The sequence below is a fragment of the Trichomycterus rosablanca genome, chromosome 26 (genome assembly GCF_030014385.1).
Source record: "Trichomycterus rosablanca isolate fTriRos1 chromosome 26, fTriRos1.hap1, whole genome shotgun sequence".
NCBI classification, from domain to species: Eukaryota; Metazoa; Chordata; class Actinopteri; order Siluriformes; family Trichomycteridae; genus Trichomycterus; species Trichomycterus rosablanca.
The window spans coordinates 17,324,132-17,349,662 of NC_086013.1; the positions used below are offsets into that span (position 1 = coordinate 17,324,132).

At 42.5% G+C, this 25,531-nt stretch overlaps 2 protein-coding genes across 4 annotated transcripts; both read right to left on the reverse strand.

The window, feature by feature from the left end:
* Window positions 1–2,581: 2,581 nt before the first annotated feature.
* casr (calcium-sensing receptor) lies at window positions 2,582–14,390 on the reverse strand. Its single transcript, XM_062989217.1, has 6 exons — window positions 14,197–14,390; window positions 13,213–13,519; window positions 7,874–8,713; window positions 7,060–7,290; window positions 5,216–5,339; window positions 2,582–4,095 (listed from the first exon to the last, which is right to left on the reverse strand). The coding sequence occupies exons 1-6, from the start codon at window positions 14,388–14,390 to the stop codon at window positions 2,960–2,962; spliced, it is 2,832 nt and encodes a 943-aa protein (XP_062845287.1). The 3' UTR covers window positions 2,582–2,959.
* A 1,283-nt stretch (window positions 14,391–15,673) lies between these two features.
* On the reverse strand, window positions 15,674–25,531 carry eif4e1b (eukaryotic translation initiation factor 4E family member 1B). 3 transcript variants are annotated; one of them, XM_062988598.1, is made up of 7 exons: window positions 25,333–25,531; window positions 23,853–23,950; window positions 23,664–23,759; window positions 22,334–22,397; window positions 21,403–21,516; window positions 20,097–20,242; window positions 15,674–15,692 (listed from the first exon to the last, which is right to left on the reverse strand). In XM_062988598.1, exons 1-6 carry the CDS (start codon window positions 25,354–25,356, stop codon window positions 20,099–20,101), a joined length of 540 nt encoding a protein of 179 aa, XP_062844668.1. In that variant the 5' UTR covers window positions 25,357–25,531; the 3' UTR covers window positions 15,674–15,692; window positions 20,097–20,098. The 3 variants fall into 3 exon arrangements, with proteins under 3 accessions (XP_062844668.1, XP_062844666.1, XP_062844667.1); XM_062988596.1 differs by lacking the exon at window positions 15,674–15,692 and adding an exon at window positions 18,080–18,542 and having other exon boundaries at window positions 20,103–20,242; window positions 25,333–25,518; XM_062988597.1 differs by lacking the exon at window positions 15,674–15,692 and adding an exon at window positions 18,452–18,542.

Here is a 25,531-nt window from a genome sequence, read left to right on the forward strand (position 1 = left end):
GATCCTTGTGTAGGGGGGTGGGCAAAGTAACGGTCAAACGTAATGAACAGTCCTACGAAGTGTTAAGTTCATGGAGTTTAGACACACCCATTGCTAACAAACGTGTGGAATCGATTATATACATTTATATAAGACATTTTATGCCTTCAGGCAGCATAACTGCACACAAATTATTAATGATTAATTAATTGAAATACATGAATACACAGAGGCAGAGTTTGATGTGGAGGAATCTGAGATGAACTGTGAGCCAGCTCTTTTCACAAACTCTCTTGTTTCTAACTGGGCCCCAGTTCACACAGACACACTCCACAATCCTGTGGAAAGCCTTCCCAGAGGAGTGTAGGCTGTTAAAGTTGCAAGGAAATACTGGGAGACCACTGCATATAAATAAATAAATAAATAAATAAGATGTTAAGTTATAAGGTGTGTATATAGTACAGATCTTTTTTTAAATGAACAATTCGATGACAAAAATACACTGACTTACTTCCTTTACCATAAGAACATAAAGATTAAAATCAGGTATTACTGTCTACAGTCAAGCAGGCTTAAAAGAAGCTCGTTGCTTCTAAGTGTTCTGAATATTCAGACACAAATAACGGACAGTTCCGCGTCTTCTCATTTTGGATACGAAACATGAGACATTTAGTTGCTGTATGTGTTTGTTTTATTGACTTGAAAATGATTAATATTAAATTTAATGATGAAGATAGTGTACGGAACACTGTGATGGTACTGTAACTACAAACATTTGCATAATGTTTTGGGTTTAAACTACCACAGTTGACTTTCTTTAAACAAGACAACTACATAAAAATCTGCCTAAATACTTAAATAACATGTCTAATCATTTAACAGGATTCATTAAGTTGTCTGTAATATAAACAATACAAAATCTAAGCGTTTGATAGAACAGTGGCTGTGTCTCAATCCGCACTATACTTCCATACCCCATAGGATATACTGACATGTAACGGCATTGGAGGAAGTGCACTAGCTTCGCACTATTTAGTACGCTAGTATGCAAATTGGAACGGACCCACCATCAACCGCAGTGGCTAACTCAAATGCAGATATCTGACTAAAAATGACGCTCTAATTAACACATCCCATAAATTCGCTATTATTAAACACGTAGAACTTTACAGACACAAGTTCAGTTATTAATAATTTATAAACAATTTTACCTGATGAAGAGAAGACTGTCATCACTTCTTCACTTGCCAACGTCTACCATAAAAATCCCGCCTCCCACTCTGATTGGCTAGAACCCTCCAGTTTGCTGTGTTATGATTGGCTAGCGCGATCCCGACCCCTTGCATTTAGTCGCAGGAATGTTAGACTGACAAGCAGCTCAGCCAATGAAGGACGTGTGAAATTCCTCACAGCAACCGAACCGAAGGCGAGAATCGAACCCAGTTTCTCAGGACTGTTACTGTGTGCCACCCAGATTGTTAAAATGAATTATACTGTAGTATGTTGAACATATTGGCATCAACTCACACGGCATGGTGAACTTTACCAGCCAAACCACAGGTTAAACATGAGCACTTTTAGTGGAAGAACCACTGGCCTTGTCACTGCATCTCCTCTGATACACTGCTCAGTATTTTCTTAATTTTTTAAGAAATTTTTATTGTTTAAAACTCAGTACAGAAACAAATTTAAATGAAAAATAAATGTTCAAACACTTCCATCATTAAACAAATATTAAACTTTTTACTTTACTTAATGTGAACACAACAAACATTTATTACTTAGTACAAGAGCTTTAAAAAAATCAAACACTGATTTTATTTCTGATTTTCACTTCTGGATTCTGTTACAGATTCATTTATTCATTTACACTCGAGTAAATCAGCAGTAGTGAATCGAGAACGGAACGATGATTTCTACTGCATATCACAAAACTCTCTAATTGAACTCTTTTATATTGATTACTGATCAGTTAAAGGATTTGAGCTTTTTCAGAACCATTGGTTCAAATAAAAACGCTGTTTTGAGATTAAATGTATGTATAAAAAATTATCAGCTTTCCAGTCTGGGTGTCAAATATCATGATTAGTACAAACTCACATCGAAAGCCATGTGGACAAAAATTGTGAAGAATTTTAAAAAACTGTGGGGATGGTTTAATAAAATGAACTCGAAAAAGCTGCATTGTGGACGCAAGAAAAAGAAGAAGAGCGTCCTTGTCATTATATACTGTATATACACACACACACACACACACACACACACACACACACACACACACATAAACATGTACATAACAATTACAATGGATTTATTTGCATGAGCTCTCACTGCCCAGCCTCCACCAAAGGCTCCAACAGTCTAATGAAACAAACCTTTACATTTTTATAGAGACGCTGTGGGTTTCTGGTGAACTCTGCGCGTGTCCCTACTTTTCCTCTTCGAGTCTTTGGTTTGGTTTTGTTTGGGTTTGATTGACCTCGTTTCTGGGGAGCCTTTGTGGCGCTCAGATTTATACAAAGGTTAAAAAAAGACTAATTCAGGAAGTCACAGAGGAAACAAACACAAAACTGGCATCTAAAGTAGAGCGGATGTCTCTGAATAAGGCTCTGAATAATAAAATATTAAATTAATATCAAATCAGGAGGAATTCGGCTGCAGTCACTGATAAAAACAGTTACAATGTTCAGGGGGGTGATTAATTTTGAGTGTTGTTTAATGATCACTCCACGTGACATCAAGGCGTGACAGTTCGTGCTTTAGGACTCACACAGACGGTAAAATAGGCAGTGAATTGTCCATGAATAGTCAAATCTCAGCACCGATACCAACGATCTCTCTGTGCCCTTGTTCTATCTGTTGTTCTCGAGAGATGGGCAAAGGCCGCGCCCCATTGAAAGCTGGTTGATGGCGCTCTTGGATCCACCGAGACACGACGGCGGTGCGTCTGATGTTCTTCGTCTACGTGGATGATCAAATCTTAATTCCTTCGAGCATCTTCAAAGCTGAGCGAGAGATTGACCGTGCCGCTCTCGAAGCTCACCCTCGGCCTCTGGTTCCTCCTCTGCCCGGCGGGCGTGACCACTTCGTTCTCATTGGTCCTGAGGATGATGGACGAGCTGGGCGAGGACGCAGAGGACCCGCCCACGCTACAAGACCTCTTCCTGAAGGCGGAGCTGGGCCTGAGCGCAGCTTTGGCGGCTGCTTTGAAAGCATGAGCGGCGGTGCTGGATCGAACCTCCTCGATGGTGTTCCTGGAGGGCTTGAACAGAATGATGTAGACCTTGTTGAAGAAGATGCACGCCAGCAGGCTGAAGCCGGACACCAGGATGGCGATGACCTCCACGGCCGAGACGAACTTCCCGTAGGTGCTGAAGTAGGCCGGGACGAAGGAGATCCACACGATGAAGAAGATCAGCATGCTGAAGGTGATGAACTTGGCCTCGGTAAAGTTCTCAGGCAGCTTGCGCGACTTGAAGGCAAAGAAGAAGCACACGCCCGCCAGGAGGCAGGTGTAGCCAATCAGGAAGCCCAGCGCCATCATGGAGCCCTCGTTACAGATGATGAAAATGATCTCGTCGATGTCGTAGTTTCTGTAGCTAGACGGCGGCGCATTGTAGAGCCAGACCACGCAGATCATCACCTGCATGAAGGTGAAGAGGAACACCAGCAGGAACTGCAGGTTCAGACCCCACCACTTACGATGGACGCTGGTGGGAATCTTGGCCTCGAACACCAGAAGGACGCGGTTGGTCTTCACCAGGACGCAGGAGATGCACAGCACGAAGCTGATGCCGAACGCCGGCTGGCGCAGGCGACACGTCCAGTCCTGAGGCTCACCGATGAAGATCAGCGAGCTGGAGAAGCAGCAGATCAGAGAGAACAGCAGCAGGTACGACAGCTCTCGGTTCGACGCCTTCACGATAGGAGTGTTCCGAAACCTCACGAACACGCCCATCACGAAGGACGTCAGCAGGACACCGAGCACGGCCAGCAGCGCCAGCGCGATCCCGAACGGTTCAGACCAGGACAAAAACTCGATTTCCTTCAGGAAACAGGACGTGTGATTCCCACTAGACCAGGAATTGTTGGGACATTTGGTACAAACGCTGGCGTCTGCGGAAAATGGACAAGAGAAAAATACAACAAAACAAAATCATTATTTATTAATCTTATTATTTAATTATACTGATGATCACTGCAAACAGTTAACAAATATGTAATTTAATATATATAAAATTAACTTTAATTTTTATTTATTCAAAAGAATAATAGCTCATATCAAGTTAATTGTGACAAAAATAATAAATGATCATTAATTATTACAAACAAAACATTAAAAGTAAATATTTATTAAAATTCTTAAATAACTAATATGATTAAGATCGTAATAATATTTATATAAATTTTAATACATTATTATTAAAATTATTAAAAATTCAGGTATATTTAGTTAGTATTGTTATATGTAAATTAATAAATATTTATTAATAATTCTGACAACAAAATCATTATTTAAAATGGTTATTAATATTAATATTTATTATATAATATTTATTATTAACATTAATATTACTTTTAAAATATTAATATTTAATATACTGAAATAAATAATATTTTATAAAATGTCTTATATAGTTTTTATTTCTTTTCTACTGTTGTAAAAGTATTAAAATAAATATTAAATTATTGTATATTTTTAATAATTTAAAACTTATTATAACTGACTGATTTATAAATAATACAAGTGATCAAACTGTGTATATATTTATTAGGTGCGACCTCATAATTCTTTATCACTGATTATATTTAAAATCACACTAGCCCATCACTGCTGGGGTCCAGGGTTCGAATCTATCATGCTATCGACCGGTCGGCTATTGGCTAATGTCTGAGCAATGTCTGAGCAAGGTGAGGTCCAGGCCCAGTGATGGATTGGCATCCTGACCAGGGTGATCCTGGGGGAACCGGACCCACCATGACCCTGAACAGTATAAATGATTGACTACAGGGGCCACAAATTAGGAGCTGCTGGCATCGTTCACAGTCAGGCGAGCTTTATGCTGGCATGAGCTTAGAGAAGTGATGATCATGTGATAAAAGGATCATAATTAGTATAATGATCACTTATTAGTAATTCATTTAATAATGATGTAATTACTAATTACTATATTTTAATACTAATTTCATAATAAAAAAGCATAATACATTTTTTCTTGGTGATTAGATGACGCACCTTTATGCTCGCTGTATTCTCCATCAGAGCACTCAGTACACTCGAAGCAGCAGGTGGGTTTACCCTCGATGATGCCCTTCCTGGTACCTGGCTCACACTCTTCACTGCAGTTCGAAAATGGTACCTGGATACGGAGGAGAGGAACATTATAACTATAATAATATAACTCAGTAGAGGTATACAATATTGTTTCTAGGTACAGAGGATCACACTGCTCTCTGTGTATTCTTCTACCACTCGTGTCTGCAGCTCGGCCGGACAGTGGCGGTGCTGTGGCAGTGTCAGGGAGGCTTTACCCTGGCAATCCGTGGGTGGTCGATGATTTAGTGATCGTTTAGCTCTCGAACGGTGGAACACTCTTTACCAGGTCTGTCTGTGAGGCCTCGGCTCGTTTAAATCTCAGTTAAAGAGCTTCATGATGGTTTTATGGCTCCGTCTGTACTCCAACGTTCTGGCTGTAAAGTCTGTTAGTAGCTCTGATTAAAGTGTTTATGTTCTTCTCTTGTAAATCCTGCTCAAGCGTGGAAATGCGCTGTATAAATAAACGTTATGATGATATTTACTTTTACTTTTATAGCCGCTGTGCAAACACTGCCGGCGTACAAATCTACAGTCACACTCTTGGGCCTGAGGGATTTTCCACTAGCACACCAGCGCTGGGACCCTAAACTCCTTGGGTTTGAATCTCAGCTCTGCTAACGGTCGGCTGCAACCCCCCCAGATAAAATAGGCCAATAGTCTGCTGGGTGAGAAAAGACGGGACTAAAAATTGTGTTAGGTCTTTGATGCCTTTACAGAAGTGGAGGAACGTGGAGATCAGTGCGTGACTGGGGCGCGTGTTAGGAGAATATACCCCCCTTGTACACCACCGGGGTCTCCAGCTGAGAAAGAGGAACTGGCTATGACTAAATTCGGAGAAAAAAGGGAGAAAATGCAGAAATAAAATAGCAAAAAGAGTTTTAGTGAGGATTGTAAATGGAACCGTGGCCGGGAGTCCAAGCGAGCACAATTGGTAACGCATTTTGAACAGGCTTCACATGACTTAAAGGAAGCACGTGTTGGCTGTCACCAGCGTTATAAATTGGGAGTTGTTGTATAACACAAGAGCCAGAGTGAGAAGCAAATGGGGTGAAAAAAAATCCCAAAATACATAAATAAATAAACTAAATAATTGATTGAGGCACGGGGAAGGACGCTGCAGGGCTGGCGTCTGACATGGGGCCATTAAATGCCAAATAGGGCGAAGTTGCCACCGCTGACATGGGCTCGGTTACCAGGCTGCCTCCCTGCAAGCTTCTGTTGCTACACTATGCAGAACAAAAGAGGCATTAGGGAGGCTTGCTTCCAGGCATTTAGCATCCTGTGTAATCAGATCTGATCAGATAGGTAGCACTGATGGGGTGAGACAAAAAAAAAAAAATAATAATAAATATATACGTATATATATATAATAAAAATCAAATCTTCACGTCTTTTAGTGACCTTATTTTTCTGGGAGAACATTTAGCATAAAAAAGCTATTTCTATTTTTAGAGGCCACACCCCACACATAAGCATGTTCTCCTTTTCTTGGCAGGTAGCTGTTGTGTAATGGGGAGCTGTTTTATTGTGAACTTTTGTCTCTATCTAGTAGCAGAACCTTGGAAGAACGAGTCCTTCATCACCAACATGCTCAGATCGAACACAATGCAAGCAACTTTGTAGGTTAAGGGCCTTCCTCAGGGGCCCAGCAGTGGCAGTGATGGGGATTGAACCACCCCTTTTGATCAGTAGTCCAGTACCAAAATCACTGAGCTACAGTGGAATTCCCATTGAAGTCCAGACGTTGTATTGTTCGGACTTACCTCGGTCAGATAACCGTTCCACAGGATCCTGGTTTTGTCTATGGACAGTTTGGCGCCCTTCCTGCTGAGGACGCTGTAGTACCCGACCTCCCTGAACACCACGGAGCCGTCCTCAGACGAGCGGTGCCAGTTTATGATGGTGTAGTTGGCAGAAAGCTCACTGCTTTCATCGAATCGGACCCTCTCGCCCCTGCTGTTCTGGAACTTCAGGTGTCTCAGCTGCTTTAACACCTGAGAAAATGACAACACCACATCGTTTCACCTTGGCACAGGTTTTACCCCGGATGCCCTTCCTGACACAACACTCCTATTTCTGTCTGGGCTTGGGAACCAATAGCTAACCTGTTTTGGCCATCCAAGGACATTAGCCAATCACATCCATGCATACGCATTAGTGGGCTAACATGCTTAAGTGCTGTGCCACCCAAGTGCCTAGTTTTAGGCTTTTGATGAGACTGTCGCTGCTGGGCTTAGCTCTGCTACTGGTCGGCTGGGCACCACCTAGCGGGCACGATTGGCAGCGCAGACATGGTGGGAAAAGACTAAAAAGTGGGCGGAGTCTTCGAGGCTGTGTAAGGACCTTGGTTAGTAGCCCAAGGCGCCTGTACAGAAGTGGAGGAACGTGGAGATCAGTGCGTGACTCTCCGTGCGCGAGACCGACCTCACGTGCCAATCCACCAAAGTACGGGTGAATAAGAATAAGAGAATATACCCTCCTCATACGCCATCGGTGTCTCCAGCAGGGAAGAGGAGCTGGCTATGACTAAACTGGGAGAAAATGCATTTTAAAATAAAAAAGAGAGCTTTGATGTACCTGCCACGCCTCCACCTTTCTAATATCAGCACAGGACCCGTTGGAGAAGAGCCCCCTCCCGGGTGTACAGGTGAGAATGTCCTGCAGCGCCTGAGCGATGGCGTAAACCGCCACGTAGACGTTATTGGAGATCCTCAGGTGAGTGTAATCCAGGTACGGCGTCTCCACGCTGGTCACGTCCTCGTCGCCGGTGCACAGCGGCCTGAAGCTGTTGCTGCCGTTCTCGCCGTCCTCGTTCCTGGCGCTGTCCTCCAGGTAGCAGTTGAACGTCTCCTCCCAGAACTCCCGGACGAACTCGTTATGCGCGGACCTCCTCGGATGGACCTGCTGCAGGAACTCCTTGAACCCCGGGATCCGTCCCTCCTGCAGAGCGAACCCGATCGTCCCGCTCATGACGTCCAGGTACTCGGGTTTGGCCACCAGGCTGGACTCGGCCCACGCCTCGCTGGCCAGCCACACGCGGTCCGTGACGTTCCGCCGGGCCATCTCCTTCACCAGCGGCTCCACGTCAGGCCCGCTGGCGAACACCACGATGACCCTGGCGGTGGAGTTCTGGATCTGGTCTGCGATGCGGACGATCTCGGACTCGTCCAGGTACTGGGAGATGAGCACGTTCAGGTCGATGCAGATGTCCCGCTCCAGCATCTCGTTCTCGAACTTCTCGATGCCCGGACGGCCGTACTCGTCGTCGGAGGCGATGGCGATCACCCAGTTCCACTGGAAGTGATCGATGATGGCCGCCATGGCTATGGCCTGGTACTCGTCGGTGGGGATGGTTCTCATGAAGGATTTGTACTGGTTCTTGTTGCTCAGGAGGCGACTGGACGACGCGTAGCTGATCTGATGGGAGAAGAAGGAACTCTTGATCAGAAAGATCAAACATGCCAAAGTAAAGACTGGCACCGATGATAAACTCCAACATAAATTTAACATAATTCTTAATATTATTACCTGTTTGTGATGCTTCACTAACATACTACGTGCATCCTCAACCTCCCTCACCTGCTTTCAACCATGAAGGACCATCAAACATACAATCCCCATCACTGGAGAACACAGCTCAGGCTGAGCTCCTGACTCTTGACGAAAGCTATTACGACCTTCATCATCAGGCAGTGACACAGCAGTCAACAGCAGAGACATCACAGTCATCCTCTAATTTCTCTTTCTCAACAACATCACCTCCACATATGGATTTCACAGAGAAAATGGAGAAGCTGGTGTGTGTTGGGACTAAATTCTCACACTCCATCTCAGCCAGTCCACAGGTTTCACCCAAAAAGCGCAGGGCACCCCTTCCCCCCTGTCCACAACCCCCTCCCCGTTCTCTGAGGCCACTTCAGCACCGTCAGCAGCAGCCTTGTACTTCATCTCCTCTGGCTGTACAGAGTTCAGAACGTTCAGCGAGTGCTACTGATAGCGGCTGCAGAATACAAAACAATGATAACTCGTTGTGATGTGTTCAGGGTCCTTGCTATAGCAGATATGATACTGACAACAGTTTGGAGAGTAAGCTTGGACCCAGTATGCCTGAAATGTTTTCTATTCCTGTGTTGATTAGAAATAGAAAGAATAGAACGCATTCAGCATATCAAGTCAACCAGTCTAACCTCTCACCTGTACCACCACAACCTCGGGCTGCCCCAGGGGCTCCTGTGGTTCCTTCAAAGCTAGCTCTGCTTAATATTAGATCTCTAGCCAACAAATCATTTTTAGTGAATGACATAATTCTATCCTACGGTTTAGATTTTCTGTTTCTAACTGAAACATGGTTAGCAGAAGGCAGCAGTGCTACTGTTCTTAATGAAACAGCACCAGCAAACTTCAGTTCTATGAATGTGTGTGGAAGTGGTAGGAAAGGTGGAGGAGTAGCTGCCTTATTTAAAGATGTATTCCAGTGCAAAGAGACTGTACTTGGCAATTTTATGTCTTTTGAATACCTCTGTTTTATTTTGAAGGGTACTCCCAACATTTTATTTTTAACCATTTATAAACCTCCAAGATACTCTGCACATTTATAGATGAATTTGCTGAACTACTGTCAGTTATCTCCACTGAGTACAGCTTTTTCATCATAACTGGGGATTTTAACATCCACTTAGATAATAACAAGGACAATAACACCAACGTTTGGTCTATTGCAACATGTGAAAGGGCCTACACATACTCGAGGGCACACTCTGGATCTAGTTATTTCTAAAGGTCTTAACATTTCTTCTGTTATGGTCAAGGACTTGGCCCTCTCTGATCACCAACTTTAATTGCAGAGTCAGTTGATGAACTCCTGGATAACTTTAACGTGAAAATATTGACTGTCATGGATGTGGTTGCCCCGGTAAAAGTCATGAAAACGTTGAGCAAACAGAAAGCACCATGGCGTAACACAATGATGGTAATAGCTCTGAAAAGAGAATGCAGGAGAGCTGAACGTAAGTGGAGGAAAACTAAACTTCAAATCCACTATGATCTCTATAAGCAAAGCCTTTGTAGTTTTAACTCGGAGTTATGCAGGGCTAGACAGCTGCACTTCTCTAAGATCATTAATAGGAACATCAACAACACCCGCACTCTATTCAATGTGGTCGACAAGCTTACAAATCCTCCAAAACGGATCACACCAGAACTTCTGTCCACAGAGAAATGTAATGAGTTTGCTCATTTCTTCTGTGAAAAAATCAAAACTATTAGACTGACCATCAACGCCACTCAGTCAAACAATGAAACCATGCTGCCCCTACAGACACCTAGAAATAACATGACTATTATGTCTCAATTTAATACAATAGACCAAATCACTCTGGAGAAAACAGTTCAGCATCTTAAATCATCGACATGTTGTCTCGACATGCTGCCATCTGAATTTTTTAAAACTATTTTTAACTCTGTAAAAACTGATTTGCAACAAATAGTTAATGGCTCACTAGCATCAGGCATTTTCCCAAAGTCACTGAAAACAGCTGCCATTAAGCCACTCCTAAAAAAGAGAACTCTGGATGCATCTGTGTTAAACAACTACAGGCCGATCTCAAATCTTCCTTTCATAGCTAAGATCATTGAGAAAGTTGTTTACAATCAAGTCAGCAGTTTTTTGAATTCCAGTGGTTATTTTGATAAATTTCAGTCAGGCTTTCGACCTCACCACAGCACTGAAACGGCTCTCATAAAAGTGTTAAATGATCTACGGCTGAATACTGACTCGGGTAAAATATCAGTTCTGGTTTTACTGGATCTTAGTGCAGCCTTTGACACTGTAGATCATAGAATACTGCTGGATAGGTTGGAAAACTGGGTTGGACTTTCCGGAACAGTCCTTAATTGGTTCAGGTCTTATTTAGAAGACCGGAGTTACTTCGTCACTATTGGCAGCTATGAATCTGACAGGGTGGCTATGACATGTGGAATCCCCCAGGGATCAGTTCTCGGACCTCTTCTGTTCAATCTTTATACGCTGCCATTAGGCCAAATGCTACAGGCTAACAACATTGATTACCATAGTTATGCAGATGACACACAGATATATCTGGCTCTCTCACCAGATGATTACAGCCCAATAGATTCACTGTGTCAGTGTCTGGAGAACATCAATAACTGGATGAGCCAGAATTTTTTACAGTTAAATAAGGAAAAAACAGAGATTGTCGTGTTTGGCAGCAAAGAAAAGAGGTCTAGTGTCAGTGAACACCTCAGTTCCCGGGCTCTAAAAACCAAAGACCAAGTCCGAAATCTTGGCGTTCTAATAGACTCAGATCTCACAGTCACCAGCCATATAAAAACAATCACCAAAACAGCCTTCTACCATCTTAGAAATATAGCCAAAATCAAGGGTCTAGTGTGCCAACAAGACCTAGAGAAGCTGATCCATGCTTTTATCTCCAGTAGGGTGGACTATTGTAATGGTCTCTTAACTGGACTTCCCAAAAAGACCATTAAACAGTTACAGCTCATTCAGAACGCTGCTGCTAGAGTTCTAACTAAGACGAAGAGAACTGAGCACATCACTCCAGTTCTAAAATCTCTACACTGGCTTCTGGTTAGTTACAGAATAGAATTTAAAGTGCTGCTACTGGTCTATAAATCACTGAATGGATTCGGCCCAGAATACATCTCAGAAATGTTTAGAGAATATAAACCCAGTAGATCTCTTAGATGCATGGACTCAGGTCAGCTAGTTGAGCCCAGAGTCCAAACTAAACATGGTGAAGCAGCATTTAGCTGTTGGGCTGCATATAACTGGAACAGACTGCCAGGAGATATTAGATGTTCCTCAAATGTAGAAATCTTTAAATCCAGGTTAAAAACTTTTCTTTTTTCTTGTGCCTATGATTGAGCTCAAAATTTTTGCTATTACCCTCATTTTACCATATTTCTTTTAGTTTTTCATGCTATTAATAATTTTTTATAGAGTAGTGTATGAGTGTTTGTTGCTTATTTTAATTTTATATTCTCTAAATTGTAGGGTATATTTTACAATATTTTCTTTTAATTTTTCGTGTTCTTAATTTTTATCTCTCTTGTTTGAATTTCATGTTGTCTTAATTGTAACTAAATGTTTGCAAGAAGTCTTTCTGAGGTTCTATATCTCAGGAATGTTTTACTGCTTTTAATTTTTGCTTATGTAAAGCACTTTGAATTGCCACTGTGTATGAAAGGTGCTATACAAATAAACTTGCCTTGCCTTACAGAACAGCCTGATTCTTTTTCTCTTTATTTTCCCCATTAATTACATTTTCCCAATTTGGATATATCCAGTTTCCTTCTGTGTGGTCGCTGCATCTACAAAAGCATGTTAGGATGACGATGGGAACATAATCAAGTGCTCAGCTAATGCAGCGGTAAAACACGCTAGTGCTGAGATCTTAAGCTCTCGGGTCTGAATCTCAGCTCTGCTATCAGCCGGTCGTGCGCCCACACAGTCAGAGATCTCTGACTCTGGATGCTTTCATGCATTCCCCTTTTTATCCTGATCAGGGCTGCAGAGGGTCCAGTTTCAACGGGAAGCACCGGGTGCAAGGCCGGAACACCCTGGGACCTTGAGACGGCGCGCCAATCCAATTATAGGGCTTCAGCCACCACACTCAAATCCAGTCTGTGTAGTCACCCAGACGGCTGATCATTCATCTCGGCTGAGAATCAAACCCGAAGGAACATAAACAAACAAGCTGCTCCAACAGGTACGGGCATAGAGTCAAACAGACATGGATTCTGTTAACTACAGACTGATTACAAATATTAAGATCTGAGGGCAGTGGTAGCTTAATGGTTAAGGTATTGGACTAGTAATCATAAGGTGCTGGTTGCCTTAGTTTCGAAACCTCCTCGACAGGTAAGGCGGCGTGTACCTGTGGGATGTAGAAGAGACCCACGAGGTCGGCCACGGCCGTAGACACGGCGGACCCCGACGCCCCGACCACGGCGATGGTGGACGGGATGTTCCCGGTGCAGTTACAGAATCCGTCCAGGTTGAGCGAGTCGATCTTGTTCTGAGCCACGAAGCTCAGCGAGGCCTCCAGAGCTTTAGAGACGGTGTTACACGTGTCGAAGATCCGATACCCCAGCGTGATGTTGGGCAGCAGAGTGGAGCTGTTGTTGATCTCCTCGATGGCGAAGATCATGGCCTGGAGCCAGCGGAACCCGCGGAAGTTATATCTGGAAGAAAATCAGTTCATTTAGCGTCAGATACTGAGATTAAAGATTAAAAAAAAAAGATTCAATGCTGCTAATCCACCTTCTGCATGACTTTTTTTTTAGAGAAAAAACATCTGTCCTTACATCTTTTAAAAAAAATTTTATTATTATATTTCTGCATTTTCTCCCTTTTTCTTCCAGTTTTGTCATATCCAGTTCCTCTTCCACTGCTGGAGACACAAGGACAAGGAGGGTATATTCTCCTGACACGCCCATCCACCGACCCCCTCTTATCCCCCCCGTACGTCGGTGGATCGGCTAGTGAGGTCGGTCTCGCTCACGGAGAGTCACGCCCTGATCTCCACGTTCCTCCACTTCTGTACAGGCGCCTCGGGATACTAACCAGGGTCCTTACACAGCCTCGGAGACCCCGCCCGCTTTTTAGTCCCATCTTTTCCCAGACAGCAGACTAGCGGCCGATTTTGTCTGCTGCACCCAGGGGGCGCCCAGCCGACCGGTAGCAGAGCTGAGATGAGATTCGAACTCGGGGGGATCAGATCCACCTTTACGGAATATAACTGTGAGGAGTTTGGTATGTTTTCCTTATCACTGACAGCATTTTCTTGCCCTGTACCCAGAATGTGACTAAACACATAAACACATAAACACAAGACACATATACGAGACCTCAGACGTACCTCACACACTCGGTCGCTTCTGGTTTAGCGGCCAAGTCCTGATCGTTGGAGGCGACTCCGAAGTGTATGGGGAATAACCCGCCCAGGAGAATGTCTCCGGTCTTCTGCGCTCTCAGATGGGGACTGTATGAGGAAACGCCCCAGCTGGAACCCACCAGCACCAAGCAGTGCAGGTAGAACTTCAGGTTCATCATCGTGATGTTAATTAGTCCAATCATTTCTGGCCATGTGTGATCGTCTGGTTCTGTGTGGTTCCGGTGTCTTGGAACACCAGCTGTGCCAAAAAGCGACTCTGGTGCTCAGACCGTCACATGACGTTCAAGCCCAATCACATTAGAGTCCAGTTCCAAGGTCCGGAATAAAGCCGGGTTTCAGATATGCAGCTAAAAAAAGGCAAAACTTGGAGTGAAGATGGTCTAAATGCGTCTTTATTTAGATTTTCTTCACCAGGGTGCTGATTGAGGGTCCATCTGAGGAACGCTTCGTCTCTTTGTCCCGTCTGCTGCTTGTCTGCTCTTCAGTTCCAACAAAAAATATGACGTTTCTAAACTGGAGCATCCGGTGAGGTTCAGAGAACAGCAGAAATATAAGAAGGTGATACGTTTCTATAAAATAAGAGAAAAACAGAGACTAAATTAGGAGGAAAAAAGCAGACAGTGTACAGTCTAAGCAATTAAGGTTTAAGGGTCTTGCTCAAGGGTCCAACAGTGGCAATCTGGCAGAGGTGGGGCTTGAACTGGCACCCTTCTGATTAATAGTCCAGTACCTTAACCACTAGGCTACAACTGCTGCTGCTTTTTACTCAATCAGACAATAAAACCGTGTGGTGGTTTATTACACCACTGAGGTCTAAGCAATTGAGGGTCAAGGGCTTGGTGGGGCTTGAACCAGCAACCTTCTGATTACTAGTTCAGTACTTTAACCACTAGGTTCAAGGCCCTGAGTCCCTGAGTGAGTGTCGTTTCTAAATGAATGAGTGGTGGGTGAAGCTCTACGATGGACTGGCGCTCCATCCAGGGTTGTCCTGCCTTGAACCTTGAACTGGCAACCTTCTGATTACTAGTCCAGTACCTTAACCACTAAGCTTCACCTGTCCTGGATTAAAATGTTCAGAAACCTCCAACAAATTGGAACTTGTACATGAACGCCCCCTTGTGGAGGCTTTACGTTACATTTTGTAAACCACAGTGGGACCAGACTGCCACTGTGGGACGTGATAGAACAGCAGAAGAACGTGGACAGTGAGTGGGGTGTATAATAAAAGAGAAATCATATTTATAAACATGATAACGCGGTACCGAACAGGTTCTGCGCTGAACAGCGCTCCGTTTTGCATCACTGACCCTCTGGCTGCGGGTGGCGGGAGCAACGGCGTGGATCGGCAGACCGTTTCCTTCCTGGCGGAGGTGGACTAACGACCCTGCGTGGGGTTAATTAAAGCTGGAAATATGCAGCAGCAGGACTGAACGATTCCACTGCACGGCTCGCTCCGTTCCCTGGAAAAACAAAAAGATGCCGAGCTGATTATACAGAGGAGGAACACACACGTCCTGCACCCAGCTGTGCTCCACATCTCACACATCTGCATGAGCAAATAATTCATTACAGCATCTAAAAGCCCCATAGATCATTCATCTGCCAGGCCTGCGTTCAGGGGGAGAGAATACACTCATTAAATCTTTAAATCTTCACAGAGCCGCCAAAATCAACTTGATTTGTTGATAACAGCAAACCTGGAGATCTGCAGGTCATACATAGACACGTATAGGCTACATCAGATTGTTAAATACCCTATTTCTACACTTTGCAGCTATAACAGGCTTTACTCATCTGGATTTGGACCCATTTAGTCAAATAAAAATGACTTGTGAAGCCTGGCTGACCATCAAGGCACCAATTTAACACAGTCAGAGGTCAGTGCAGTTAAGATCTTCCACACAAACCCATAAATGCGTGAGTTTATTGTCCTCGCTTGTGTATGGGGGTACAGACAAAAGGGCTAGAACAGGAAACGGCTGTTCCCAAACTTCAGAAGGCAGAAGTGTAAGCGTGTGGATGAAAATGAACAATTAGTATGGGCGTCCACATACTTTAGGCCATGTAGTGTAGCTTAGACCAGGGTTTTTTTTTTAAGCGACCCACATTTAGTCCATGATTTTTACAGCGACAGGCAACACAAACGATGCATCAAAACGAAACCTATTGAATTAATAAAAATAGTGGCGTTATAGTCCCACTGTAGTTTACAAGATGTAACGTAAAGCGTCCACAAGGGGGCGCTTGTGTACAAGTTTATTTTGTTATAACTCTCTCTACACTAATTCTTTGGAGTGTGGTTTATTTTGTCCACTTGCAAATATGTTTGTTAAACCCGTCGGTGATTGAAGGTCGGCTGTGGACTTGCTTTTGGAGGTTCTTGAATTAACTCTGACCGTCCTGGTTTTCTTTTCAACCTTGGACAGAGACCACTGTTCCATGTGGTCAATCACTACAAAGTTAAGAGACATTTACTATATAATAAGTTGCTATCCGCGGGCGGTCACCTGGTGGGGAGATCAATCACGTAAGCCCACTACCACTGGGATCCAGGGTTCGAATCCCCAGCAATATACAGACGATTGGCTATTTATGGGGGAACGGGATCAGTGTCCTGTCCGGGACGTGTTACTGCATTGTGCCCAGCAAAAACAAAAAAAAAATTCTAAAACTTCCATGAAACGTGCATCTGGAATTCTTTCAATATCTAAAATAAATAAACTTCATTAAATACAACAATATTGATGCATCAATGACAGACAGACTTACCCACTTAAAAAAGCATCAGTGTCCATCAGTTCCAGAAAATTCCATAGAAATTCATTACAAAACACACAAAATTAATTTAAAATAAAAAGCTTATATTTACACCCATGACGTACATCATGCTGTTCTCTCTGAAAACTTCAGTTCTCCAGTGAATTCTGGACAGACTCGGTGTAACGTTCCGTTCCTCTGATGGTGAAACATTAACCAGAGGAGGTCACTTCATTTCCTCTGCTCGCTCCACCTCCACTACAGCACCTCCATAATCAGGAGGTCACGGAGGCACCATTAGCATTTCAGCAACAGCCGAGTGATCCTTAAAAACGAACGCATGTGAGCAGAGCGTGTCACGCCCAACAACCAAAGTGGCACCGTGATACTGTGGTCCAATAAACCACAAACTCGATACCGGCACAGCACCCGGTACAAACCGGCTGAAGGTAAAATCACCAGTGAAATTTAAGTCTGAAGCTTTAAACGATCAGGCTGAATTGAAGTCCTGTATCCTGCAGATCACCACAATTCCAGCTCCAGATGAAGCTTAAGCACCTCATGAGCTGGATCAGGACTGACTATCATGAAGACCTGGTGTAAGCAGGCGGTTTTTGGATTGTGGAGCAATGTAAACAGCTAACCCAGATAAAGTTTGGAGGCAGCTGAAGGGCTAGAAGTTTAGGTACTGGATTAGTAATCAGAAGGTCACTGGTTCAAGCCCCACCATCTCTTGGACCCTTAATTACTAAGACTGCGTACTGTCGACGACGGTCGGCCTGCAGTCTAGCACACGTCTCCCCGGACTTGAGCAACTCGAGTGAGTGGAACTGAACTAATTACATCTTTAATTAATGTTAATTAAGCCAATATAAATCCACCTTTGTGGAATATAACTGTGAGGAGTTTGGTACTTTTTTCCCTCATCAATGCCTGTAAGTAATCCTGCACGTCTTCCAGGCAGACCAGTTCTCTCCCACCTTCCAAAAACATGCTCCAGGCTGTAACCCCAGTAAAATGCTAATCAGAATGTCGTGGCTGACCGACAAGTGCAAGTGCAAGTGGAACATTTTATTTATTCAAACCGAAATCAACTTTCACTTTTATTTATTTAAAGAACAACAAAGCTCAAAAGGAGAATGTTCACATTTATAATGGTGTAACAACCACAATCTTTGTTAAAGGAGCAAAAGAAATGAAGTCTCCAGACTGGCCAGTTTTATTCATCAACAAGGAAAATAAATCATCAGACTCGTAACTTATAACCCAATTACGATAACCTAAATCACATCAACGATCATTTATTTATTTATTCATTCATTCAGAAACACTTGCAACAAAGAAAATCAAACATTTTGTTATGTTTTTGGTGACAGAAGTGCTAATTATCAGGAAAAAAAACAACAAAAAGAACAAAACAAAGCTCTGATGTTTCCATCTAAACCACAAACTTGTTCTTGGTGATGGAGTTGCTCTTGGTGGCGGTGTCGGCGTGAGCCTGGTAACCAATCACCAGCTTAGAAGGAAGCCCCAAATTTTCTTTATACTTTCGCCTAAAAAGAGATAAAAAATTAATGAATAGGCTACAGAAAGTACAAACTAAAAAAAATTGTTTACAGCTCGTCGTGTGGGCCTAAAAAAATTTCCAACAACATTAGATATCTGGAGAAGCTTGAGGGAATTCAGACTTAAAAGATTGAGAATAAAGTCTTACTATCCTATGGAGTGGGACGTCTAATTAATAGTAGCTCAGCGGTTAGGATAGTGGAGTACTGATCAGAAAGTCTCTGGTTCCACACCACTACAGTCTGGTTGCCAGTGTTGGGCACTTGAGCAAAGCTCAAACTTAAAACGATTGGATTGTATTTAATAGACAAAAATAAGTAGATTTAAGGATTTATCAAATTAATTAGTCCAGAGATGGCTAAAAGGAGGAACTCTGACTGGGAACAGTCCACTGGGTCGATATTTAATCTTTTTAATCACTTGGCTGAGTGAGTTTGTTTTTCTCTTGGTTTCCCTTCATGGGTTTTACTTTTTTGGGCATGAAATGTTCCTCACATTAAGCTCCAACATGTCACAAAGCAAAGAAGGACATTTGTGGATTTGGGCTGCAAGACAAATCTGTGCAACTCACTAAGAAGTAACAATACTTGTATAATAAAGTACCAGCTCAGCTTCTGTGGCCGGGCACCTGTCTGGACAAGGATCGATTCCTCATAACTGCTGCGATTACGACCTCTGCTGGCTGATCGATGGTGCTGCACAGAGACGGGGGATAACGGAGATGGGTGCGTGACTCCATATGAACTCGTCTCGAGAAGGTGAAAGGAAGATGTTGGCTACCGCACATGTGTCGGAGGGGGCATGTGTTAGTCATACTGGATATTGGATACAACTACATTGGGAAAAAGCCCCCAAAACACCCTGCCACCAGCCTGGATGGGCACGCTACTCCCTACAGGCACAGTTGGCCGTGATGGAGGGGAGAAAGGCCGGACGTGGATTTGCCCCTTTGCAGCAGCAACAGCGACTCCTACTGTCTATTGTTGGAGACTGAAGTGACAGAGAGAAAAGAAGCGAGATCCTCTATGAAGCTCTAAGGAGGCAAGCGCCATTCCATGGTGTAATTTTAATAGAGCAAATAAAAGTGTTTATTTAAAATCAGCCTTAAAAATAAAGATATTGTTTGTTTGTTTTAATAACGCCATTTACAGCAGGAATCTGTGTTATACGCTACGTTTTATTATATTATTGTCTTTTATAAATAAAGATATTAAACCATTTGGTCTAATTCTGCAACTAAACAAACAAAAATAGCTTAGATGTAGCTTTATTAAATTCTAATTTGTACTGACGCCTGAGCCGCTCTCATATCCAGGCAGCGTAAGAGCCCATAAAGCACCCCGCTCTCCCCGCTGCGACGGGTAATTAGCTTCATTACGGTTGCTAGGTGCAAATCCCTTTTCCATGAGCATCACTGTTTACACATCAGCGTACGACTGGAATCACCACAGCTCACCGGTCCAGAGTTCTTCACACGGACACATCAGTACTAAATAATCGATCATGTTCACTCTAAGCGACGTTCAGAAGCGCTAACGTACACTCACCCGATGTAGGTTACGGCCTCGGCGTTCTCCGTGTTGGTGGTCCAGATGGCGATTTTGTCCCCTTTGGCGCGGACGTTGATGACGGCGCCGCAGACGTCTCGACTGTAGGGCCCGAAACCCTCGCCGATGAGGCACAGCAGCTGCAGGAGTGACAGGAATATTATAGGAGTGTCTATATACATTCAGCTATACAGTGCATACCGTTATAAACACGTATAAAAGAAATATGTATTTAATGTTGTGGTGAACAGAGCCCCCCCCCCAAAGGTTTCTATAGATATATGTATTTATTATTAATTAGGATTTTAACCATGTTTTACACACTTTGGTTCCATTCATGACAGGACAGGTAGTTACTGCTTACACAAGATCTCCAGGTCACCTCACTTGCACTTTAGGACTGTGGGAGGAAACCGGAGCTCCTGGAGGGAACCCTCGCAGACATGGGAAGAACATGCAAAACTCCACACAGAAAAGACCCAGACCACTCCACCTGGGAAGCGAACCCTGGACCTTCTCACTGTGAGGCGACAGTGCTACCCACCAAGCCACCGTGCCGTCCCTGTTTGTATAAAAGCGGTCATGTTTCACTACTTATTTATTCAGTTTATTGTCTTTATATTTATCTTTATATTTATACAAAAATCCTACTTCCAAAAAAAGTTGGGACAGAAGGGATAAATGAATATGCTGTTTATAAAAAAGATGGGTCCAGCCCACCAGTCTAACGTTCCTTAAGCCACTATTGTAAACAGAAGCCACATTCCAACGTCTCTGGGCTTTAGGAAATGTGTTCTGTGCTCTGACGGGTCCACCAATCAAACAGTTTCTTCTGTTTGCAGACGTGTTTTTTTGGCCATCGAGAAAAAGAAATCTATGTGATACAACAGCTGGGTTTGTAGTAAGAGAGAGCAAGCACTAGTCTGGCCTTCCAGCAGTCCAGATCAGTCTTGTATTAAAAACTTGGCGCATTATGGACCGCTGAGCAGCTAAAGTGGATCATCAAGCAAGAGGAAGCCTATAGTTTCAGATGTTACAGATGTAGTGATGTCCACGTCCCAACTTTTTTGGAACATGTTGCAGCCGAATAATTTAGAACGAGCATTTATAAAGAAAAAGCAACACAGCTGATTTATTTAAAAGTCTATACAAAGCAATGATTTCACTCATCTTCATTCGCAAACTCTTAACCACCAAGCCAAAATATTCCGCGCCCCAGCCGTTTCGGAGCTGGGATCGTAGGTGTACATATATTTTTGATACCCGGCGTGCTCGTGTGTAAATACGGTAGATATCAGACCGTCTCCAGCCAGAAGTGGTCGAGATCGGAGTGTCTCTGCTGTTTGGAGAGGGTGATGAGCCAGCGGCCGCCGCATTTGTTGCTCCTGTCCTCCCACATGGGCTCGATGCCATCCTGCACGGCACAAAACCCGCCATCCATGAACACACAGGGCTGCAACGTGCACTACTATAGTCCACCCCCTATACGTGTAGGTTTGCTTTACACATAAATGAGTACTTTAGCTGATATTACAGCCTCTGATGTTCTCTAAAGGACAGTTTGGGGGTATTTGGTGGTGGACAATTATTTTCAAGCCGTGCTAATAGGTTTAGGATCAGAATCTGACTGGGCCAGTGGTGCAGCTTTGCCGATGTGATTGAACGGGCCACACATCATTCATCCCATTCTTCCCCATCAGCATCGGCCAGACTGCCAGTCCCTGTGGCTGAAATACATCTTCATATGATGCTACCACCATCAAATCTTCTTAAAACTGGGGGTGGAATCACTTGCCTGATGTGCAGTGTTAGATTTACGCTCATCATAGTGCTTAGAATTCATCAGAGCACAAGACCTTCAAATGTAGTTATTAAAATAACATTTTTTACATTATACAAGGTAAGTAAACAACTTACCCATGAAGGTCACTCAAGTTAAAAAAAAAGTGTTAATAGCAATCTGGTAGGTGTATTATTTTTATTTGTTTTATTCCACAGAGTCTGTGGCCCCCTGATATAAATTACTGTCACGTCCACGTCTTTTCCTTCTACTTTTGTACTTTATGTTGCAATACGATAAAAATCAAGTGAGGCAAAGAAATCTGAAAACGCTAACCTTCATTCTGAACAGACGACCCACCCATCACAGGGAGGCTGAACAAAACCTTTCATTAATAAAACATAAACTGAGCCCTGCACAAACAAAACAACACTCCAGAAAAGTCGTTCACCTTGAACACAGAATAGTCGCATCCTGACGAGAGTTTGCTGGCTGCCTGAATGTTGTTGTACAACCTGCAAGAGAGAAAAGAGAGAAAAAGCCGAGGACACATCACCCACTTCACACTGTTAGAAATCAAACCTTAAGTTTGTAAACTGAAAAATAAACTGTAATCTGAAATCTAACACTCGTACCCATGCCAGAAACAGTACCAACAACACCCAGACTGGTGCCAGACTGTTACACGCACCAATCCTCTCCTGCCTTATGGTGCTACGCCACCTCGGCATGAAAGAACAGACAATCCTGAGCTCTCGTTAAAATAGTGCTGGCTCTGAGGTCGTGGGTTTAAAAGAACGAGCCAAAGAACCGCTGTCAGACTCTGAACGAGAACTTCAAGCTTTAACTGCTGGGTTTGGATCGTTTCAGGGCTCAAGTGCATAAATAAAATGAAAAGGAACTGGAATTATAATTATTTACATGTTAGCAAAAAGACTGCTCGGCCAAATCATCTCCTAGAGGAATGCTGGGAGTCGCCCGCTGCCAGATTTGTCACATCCATGTTTACATGTGCTATTTTAAACAGTTCTCACTGAGAAATAGAAAAGAAAGATGTTGAAGCTAGATATAGAGATTACATTTGAACTGGTCCAGTTGTGTTGGAGGGTGTAAAGCACAACAGGAAATCAGTACGTTCATCCACCATGTCTTCAGTGGCCAACCAGCAGTTTCTTACTATATAGCCAACAGTAAAGGGTTTAGACATTGGCGCCACTCATTGCTCATAGGTGTACGAATAAAGCGATGCCAACACTTCCAGCATGACTGCAGCTCTGTGCACAAAGTGAGATCCATAAAGACATGTGACGGGTCTAGCGTGGTGGAACTCCAGGAGCCTGCAGAGCCCCGACCTGAACCCCCATTTAACAACTTTTGGATGAACTGGGACACTGATATTTAGAGACAGATATTTATTTATTTTTTTGACTGGATGGGCATAAATGTGCTTAGAAGTTTGTAGCGTGGTGGCCGATTGGGGAATCTATAAATTCGACAGGGTGCTGGTAATCATGTTTCATAATTAATAGTTTTGCATTCTCATATAGTCACATGTCCTTTTATTATTTTAGAATAACACATTTTGAATAAATGTTCAAAATTCGAATTATTTTTCTTGTATTTATTTTATATGATCCTATAATATTAATGTTAAAAAGCCTTTCCATTTGTTTAGGCCATTTCAAGACTAAGTCATGTTGAAAGTTTTAAAAAAGAACACAGTTAATAGTGTAGATTTGGAACACAGCCCCAAACCTGGCGATGAGGGAGACAACACTTACGCCCAGAAATCCTCAACGGTGTCAAACCTGGTGATGAGTCTCAGATTGTCCTGCCACATTTTACTCTTATCATTCTTGTAGAACCACAAAGCCCATCTGAACAAGTAACACCACAAAGAGACGTTTACCAGCAAAAGAAAAACAATCGGCAAAACTTTTTATTATTTCAGATGTGCAGCTTATACAAACCGGTTCTGTAGCAGATGTTTAGGTTGTGGTTCTTTCCTCACTGGGACCAGCAGGGTTTCTTTCTTCTTCTCTATTTTCTTCCTGGGCTTTTTATCAATCTGACAAAGAATAAAAAGAAGAAAGTAAATTTCTGAGACTTCGCTGAAGCCAAGATTATTAAAAAAGGAAACAGAAGCAAAAAAGTACATAAAAAGAGTAAAAACTATATGACAAAGCAGATAAATAAACAGGTCACTTCTATTTTTTTATTACTATTTTTACACATTTTTCATTTTTTAAAATACGTTTTCCTTATAGTAATTTTAGTTCTGCATTAATAAAGCTTTGATTTTATATTGTAATATTATATATTGCAAGTCTGTTTGGTTTGTTTTGGGTTTTTTACTTTTGAGTTTTCAATCTTTGTTTTTACACATTTTTTTTGTTATAATTTTAGCTTTAATATTTTTGCAGTTCTAGTCTGAAAGCTGAGACGCTCGTTTCATCAGATCTTTAGTAAAAAAAGACATGAACAGTCCCAAACACTGTTCAAAAGAAAATGAATGCACTTCCAACAACAGTTTTTGTTTGTTTAAGGTTGTGGTGCTGTGCAGCTTAAGCAAAGCAGGTTAGTCTTCAACTACTGCCTTTGCAGAGTTTGGTCTGTTCTTCCCTTATCTGTCTGGTACTTCAGTGTCTTTCAACAAGAAAAAAAATATGCTAAAAGGTCTTTTGTCTGCTCCATGTTTTCCAAAGGTTTAACTAAAGCAAATGACTAAATGATTGAATGATTTACATCCAGTGTTTGGAGGTAAGTTCTAGACCCTAATTCTAGACCCTGCTAATAAGTATAAAAGAATTGAGGAAGTTAGAAAATTAAATAAAATAACATTAATGCTACAAGGAAAAAAAACTTTGTCCAGTAAAAATAAATAATATGAGGCCTAAAAAGCTCTAAATAATCCTACATAAACACCGTCAGGTGGAATAAGGTGCAAATGTTCGGATTTACGTCTCACACGTCATTACAGACTAAAACCAAAAACTTTTTGAGGTTCTACCGTAAAAACAATCTGTGAGGTGAAAATATCAAAAATCACCATTAAAAAGTGCTCAAAATACTTGCTATAATATATTTCTAATGAAAAAACCCCAAACCTACATAAAGAACATAATACACCTTTATTGTTAGATTGATCAGGTTTTAATCAACCTAATTTATTTATCAGGATTTTAACGTCTTGTTTTACACACTGAATCAATCTAAAGTTCAAATTACTGCAAGTAAAAGATAAAAACCCCAAATAATTAAGAATCTAAATATAAGAATGTATAGAGACTAATAAACTATCAACTAACTAAAACCAAACTGAAGCTTCAAAATATCTTCATTGATATCTTTTAATTTGCAGTTAGACTGATTAAACTTCATGATTTGGTGTTATTGGTGATAAAAGAGTGAATTTGCAAACGTTTTTATATCGAATTAATCGAGGCTCACCAGCTGAACTGCACAAGTCGCCATGATGAATCTGGATTTTAACTTCAAACTGCCGCCATTTCTCTGTATTTATAGCTTTCTCACTGGCCGCGTCGCAAATCAGACACCAATTTAGTGAAGTGTTGCTAGAATATAGCTAACCTCCCTCGATGTAGTATTAGGGTATAAATTAATGAAGCGATTTGAAACGTGGCCACAG